Source organism: Phaethon lepturus, unplaced genomic scaffold, assembly GCF_000687285.1.
Source record: "Phaethon lepturus isolate BGI_N335 unplaced genomic scaffold, ASM68728v1 scaffold42944, whole genome shotgun sequence".
NCBI lineage: Eukaryota > Metazoa > Chordata > Aves > Phaethontiformes > Phaethontidae > Phaethon > Phaethon lepturus.
Window position 1 is genome coordinate 34,205 of NW_010536345.1, and position 5,708 is coordinate 39,912.

At 34.3% G+C, this 5,708-nt stretch overlaps 1 protein-coding gene across 1 annotated transcript in view; it reads right to left on the reverse strand.

Moving 5' to 3' along the window:
- Positions 1-5,708, reverse strand: part of NBN (nibrin) — a 17,981-nt gene that overhangs the window by 9,386 nt on the left and 2,887 nt on the right. Inside the window, exons 2-7 of the mRNA XM_010286132.1 lie at positions 5,523-5,558; positions 5,014-5,131; positions 4,566-4,756; positions 3,360-3,460; positions 952-1,093; positions 235-498 (exon numbers count right to left, since the gene is read on the reverse strand). Coding sequence (XP_010284434.1) covers positions 235-498; positions 952-1,093; positions 3,360-3,460; positions 4,566-4,756; positions 5,014-5,131; positions 5,523-5,558 — 852 coding nt within the window. The remainder of the gene's footprint in view (positions 1-234; positions 499-951; positions 1,094-3,359; positions 3,461-4,565; positions 4,757-5,013; positions 5,132-5,522; positions 5,559-5,708) is intronic.

Genomic DNA, 5,708 nt, shown 5'->3' on the forward strand with positions numbered 1-5,708 from the left:
AAGAATTAGCTCCATCTGCAACATAACAGCTTCCTGGTGTTTTAGTAGCTGCATTGTGAAATTTGAACGTTAAGTACCCTTGAGGAAAAGCTTGCCATTCTAGGAAGCTGATCTAAAAATTACCTTTTTAAGTATGTTTTGAATTAAATGTACATCCCTTGAGTTAAAATTATTTTCCAGAAGCAGCACCAACATAACAATAAGGGAAGTAATGTCAAGAACATTTCAACATACCTTTTTCTAGCTACCTGGAAGTAATTTGTAATTGAGTTAGTCTGGTGACGTGAAGCACTCTCACTAGTTTTACCAGCTTCTGGAATTTTAGATGGCGAGACAGGATCACTTTTTTGACTAAAGCCAAATGTTCTGTTCACTCTAGATACCGACGTTCCTGCATTTAGATTGCCACTTGTGCTAGGGTTTTTCTTTACAATGGTTATATCCTGGAAAGCAATTTTCTCTCTTCTGTCCACCTGGGGAGTATTCTCTATCTCCGTACTATATTAGAGAGGAAAAAATACTACGTGAACACACAAGAAGTTACTACAGAGATACACTGTAGAATACTACATTTTAAAAAAGCTGTACCTGTCCTTTGAACATAGTTATAAACAATGTAGGTGTGCTAAAAACAAATTGTAAAATCTGCTATAACAATTGTATTTTTATAACTGTGAAATTGCTTGAAAATGTTTAATAGTTAAGACAGTCAAATCAGATATGCAATATCTACATTTGTATCTGAAAAAGTCATAAGTCCTATGGGATGTCTTTTGTTATCTACCACTCAAAAGCAGAAATCGTCTCACTGCAGACAAGTGACAGCAATTCAGTAAGTGCCATTTCAAACAGTGTATATCTCTCTCCATGGCAATGATACAATTCCTCTGCCACAAAAGATTCCTTTATTTGCAAGTATTAGCTTAGAAACTATTTCCATTAATACTTTACCATGTCTGCTCTTCTATTTCTGTATCAGCTACATATCCTGTGCTGTTATCTGCAGCAGTTGGCATTATTGTTTCATCCACAGCCAAACTTTGAGAAATAGCTCGCGCTACAACAGCTGGTGCAGAAGTACTTTTAGTTACAGCTGCAATATCAACACAAGAGAAGAATTAAAAGGTTAATATCAAACCTGTGTTTCTTTGCATGTGTTACCACACATCAGTAACTGATCAGGTAAGACTTTTGTGAAATGGTCTTAATGCAATTTTAATAAAAAAAAAAAGCAGATTTATTGATTTAAAAAAACTGAATTAAACAGTTCTAAAAGACCATATGCTGGGCTTCAGTTTTAGTTAAATATTCCACTAAATTAAGTCATGGAATTTTGCTTAAACAAAAACGAAGCGTAATGGGAAATCATATATTAATATGGACATAATATAATTAATAAATCAAGCAATATATATTTTATGCAAAACTGTCAGAGCACAAAATTCCTTATATTTGCTGCTTTATGACAATCTCTAACATGTGATAATTATATTTGGGATTATTTCTATTAATACAGAATCAATATTTGCTATCAAAAAAACTTAGAATAAATGTCTTCTACAGCCAAATTCTTCTAATCCCCATAGTCAGAGGATTGCCTTAAAACATTGTTTACTGCTCTCTATTTAGTTACTTACATTATTTCTCTTTAAACAGAAAGAAAAGTATATAAAACATCTTTTATATTGTCTGCCCTTTCACTTGTCCTTGTCTTCATATACTTATGTCTTCTCCAAGTCAAAGGATACTGATATTTACTACTTTAACATGTCTCATCATGCTTCTAGGTACTGGTTAGGTTTTTTTTTTAATTACCACTCACCTCTCAGTCCTTTACATTATTCCCGCATCTCATTCAGATTGAGAATATGACGACGGTATTATCCTTTCAGATAACCCCTTCTTCATACATTCATTCATTTTTTCCTACCACTATAACCTCCAGAGGAATAACCTTGAGACACCTAGGTTTCCTCCTTGAGCAACTACCTGCTATATATGTTGCTATTCATTGTTCTGAGACAAGATCAGAGGAAAAAGTCTTGTTTACAATCCCTTTGATTTGCAACACATACATGGAAGTTTTTTATAACTCCCAAACAAGAGCATTTGTTCCCTCTTAGCAAATAAACTGTAAACATAACTACCTTTAAAAGTCTCATATACAGTCTTTTTACGCAATTCAATCAGACAATTTAACTTTTATGCAATTGAATCATTTGGACTGGGAAAAAAAATCAGCATTTCTGATTTGTCCAGATGTCTGCAGAGTCAATATCTTTAAATTTAATCTGAGAATCAATTTATTTTGTATGGTTTTCTAAGCTAACTGAACAGACAGATCACATACAAGTTATTAATACAAGAATACCAGTCAACCAAAATATTTTCCAGAGCTCTGACAGTAATGCATGCATTTTGAAGAGAGAAAGATATACTTTTTGAATAAGTAATGTTCCTATACGTAAAGACAAGTTTATGGGGGTTTTGTTTGATTTTTTTTTTAATTGTAGGATTCGCTACCCGATAGAACACTTTGTAGAACAGAACTGAACCTAAAATTACACACATAACTGACAATTTTCTAGAAACAAAATATAGACTGATTTTGGAAGAAGCATGAAAAGAGAATTAGACAACCAAAAACTCTTTCTGTCTCTCAAAGATTTTTATTACTACCATATTAGCAAATACAAGTTAAGTTTCAAGTTGAGACTTGGAATATCCACCGCCCATCTATTACATTAGCAAATGTGGCAGCCACGTCTCATTGTTTTTACTTGTTACGCCAAGATTATGTTTGATTTTGAACTGGGGCAGGGGAACGGGGGGAGGGCAGCTGAATTTCTCTAAAGCAAATTCCTTTTTGTCGGGGAAAAAAAAAAAAAAGAGCAAGCCTTTATAGATTAATTCCATTCTTACGCTCTCAATTTCTAACATTCACCTTTTACCTCCTTATTACCACAGTCTTTTCACAAAAGATAGAATAGCATGGAATTCAAACTACTGCATACGTATTAATTCAGTGGCCACTAAAAACATGAACTTCAAAAGATTGTTTTAAAATACTTTTCCTTTAAAGATCAATGTACCATGTGTCTGCTTTTCACACTAATTTTAGGTCTGCTACTTTTTTATTTACATCTAAGAGTCATTAAATTTTCATTGCAGTTTATTGCAAGACCATTAAAGAAAACAATTATCCTTTCAGCCTTGTATACATTTTTCATACAGCATCATTCTATTTTAGTGGTCTTGCAAAATGAAAGAACTTGAACATTAGCTATTGATGCCCCTGTACAAGAAGAAATATTTCCTCTTTAATGCTGTTAACTTATTACTACACTTCTTCCAATTACCTTTGTTACCAGGCTGCTTTTGAGGGTTGCAGTATTCTTCTGTAGACATGAAGATAACTGCCAATCCAATTTCTGCCTCCGGAATAGCCCTGAGATCCTTGCTGTTAATATACAAATAAAAGAAAGACAAAAAAAACAAAATGTGTTTTTTCATGCAGATTCAAAAGATGAACAGGCGAATGGGCACAGATATGGCAAAGTACAGAATGTTCCATTCCTCCTTGCAAAAAATATCAGTCTAAACTACAATTTTTCACAACACATTAAATCAGCATAATTATCCATCATTATACGCATGTCCCATACATATGAACTTTCATGTTCCCTGCTGCTGCAGCTACTGTTTAGTTCCAGTAATCTGGCAATGCATCTCCCCCTACCTGATTTATGGGCATTTAACCAACTGCACACTATCTCTGATTCAAAAATATGTGTAAATGGAAAAGTGACTTGAAAGATTTGAGCACTTCTTACAAGTCAGTTAGGCACACACTCTCCTCTTCTGTACTACAGCCATGAGAAGAGCTTGAGAACAGTTTTCACTATTTAGCAGGAAAATTCAGAGGAACTACGTTTAGGTACTAGGTTAAAGGTTAGGAATTTGTTTTCTTTCATTGTTTTAATAAAATAGCATCATGAAAATAATAACATCTATAAAAATATGCAGTCTGTCCTCACCAAAAAAAAACAAACCCCCGACAACATCAAAACAAAAACTGATTTTTATTAAACAGAAGCTGCTCTTCAGAAACACTGTATGCAAATAAGTAGACGGCAATGAACCACATGACCTCAAGGTGCCATCTCACCTGTTTCCCATTAAATACGTACATTTATTGAAAAATCAGAGATGATCTATTTTCCATTCTTAGCATATATTAATTTTTAACTTCTTTTAAGTAATAGAAGAAAAAACACTTGCTGTAATTTCAAAGCAGCTTCATTACAAGAAATTTTTGTAGATTTGGATCCTCAAAAAAAAAATAGAAAAAAAAAGAAAAACCCCACCAAATCCTCACAGAACTGCCAAGTTCTTTCTTTACTGCTTCAAGAAATTTTAGTTACTATTCTAAATACTTAAAACAATGAAGAAAATATCCTCTTCATAAGCATGCTACCATTTGAACATGCAGGCAAACACCATGACTAATTCTCTGTGGAAATTCTGAAATTACCATACTGCTGTACAAGAGAACAAGGCTGCACCTTTGCAAGATAGTCAGAATGGAATCAGTCCAGTGTCTCATGGAGTCAGATCCTGGGATCTGAGAGTATGTCAACCCTACATCAACAACACAAACTTCAGGAGAAACCAGTAAAGATGTTTCTTTTCTTCCTTCCATCATCAATTTTGCTTCCCCTCCTCCAAGAATAACTGCTGGACCTAGTTTCTTGTGCTAAAAAGAGAATGTAAATTAAAAAAAAAGAATGTTAAAATACAGTCAGTTTAGAAGTATCAGCATAATGCTTATCACTGATGCACTAATGCAAGCATGATATTTACTGTTTCTCCCCTTGTATTTCACCTTGCTTAAGGCCATCGTATTGTAAGAAGATAAATATACAGAAATTCTTCTTTCATGATGAACCCAGAATGAGTGTGAATTCAGAGAGAAGATAAAATGCAGCATTTTGGAATGAAAAGTCTAATTACCTGCTTGGCAGTTAGAAATACAAAGGTTTTTCCACTGAATATTTTTTTCCTTTCATGACGCTCAGACAAATCCAGTTCTTCAGTGCCAATGGAAGGCTCATCAACTGGAGGATAAAAGCTGCAAGAACAGAAAATTAAAGTTAAAAAATTCAGATTCACCTATCAGTGTTGTTTCATAGTCCTTTCTGTTTTAGAGTGAAGCTCTGAAGTTAAAATACTGTATGGGTCTCTTCAAACTATTTATATAAATATTTTTTCAAGAGATCGTTAAGAAGAAACAGAGCCTCTAATTTCTCAACATGTAAGCTAAGATCAAGACTTTCTACTTCAGCAACTAAGAGGACAACACTTTTAGGAATGTATTCAACCTATCCACTTACAAGCATCTGCTCTACACGTATCTACATCCTCCACTAACAATACTGACAAATGAAACTGCAATCTCATTCTGCACTTAATCTAGCTCATAGTAAAGCTCCACACAAAATTAGCCATCTTGTTTCCTCTACCTTTCAGGTGTGGGGACAGCCACTCCTGTGTCTCCTCTACTGGATCAAGAAATTGTGTAGCACCGCACTAGATGGCAGCAAATAAGTATATTTTTCTTGCTGGTGGACTAGAGAACTGCACTGACACGCCCTGCAGATTCTCAATGGTTTTGTCCAATACAAGAAAAGTGACCTGGAGTTCAGCAG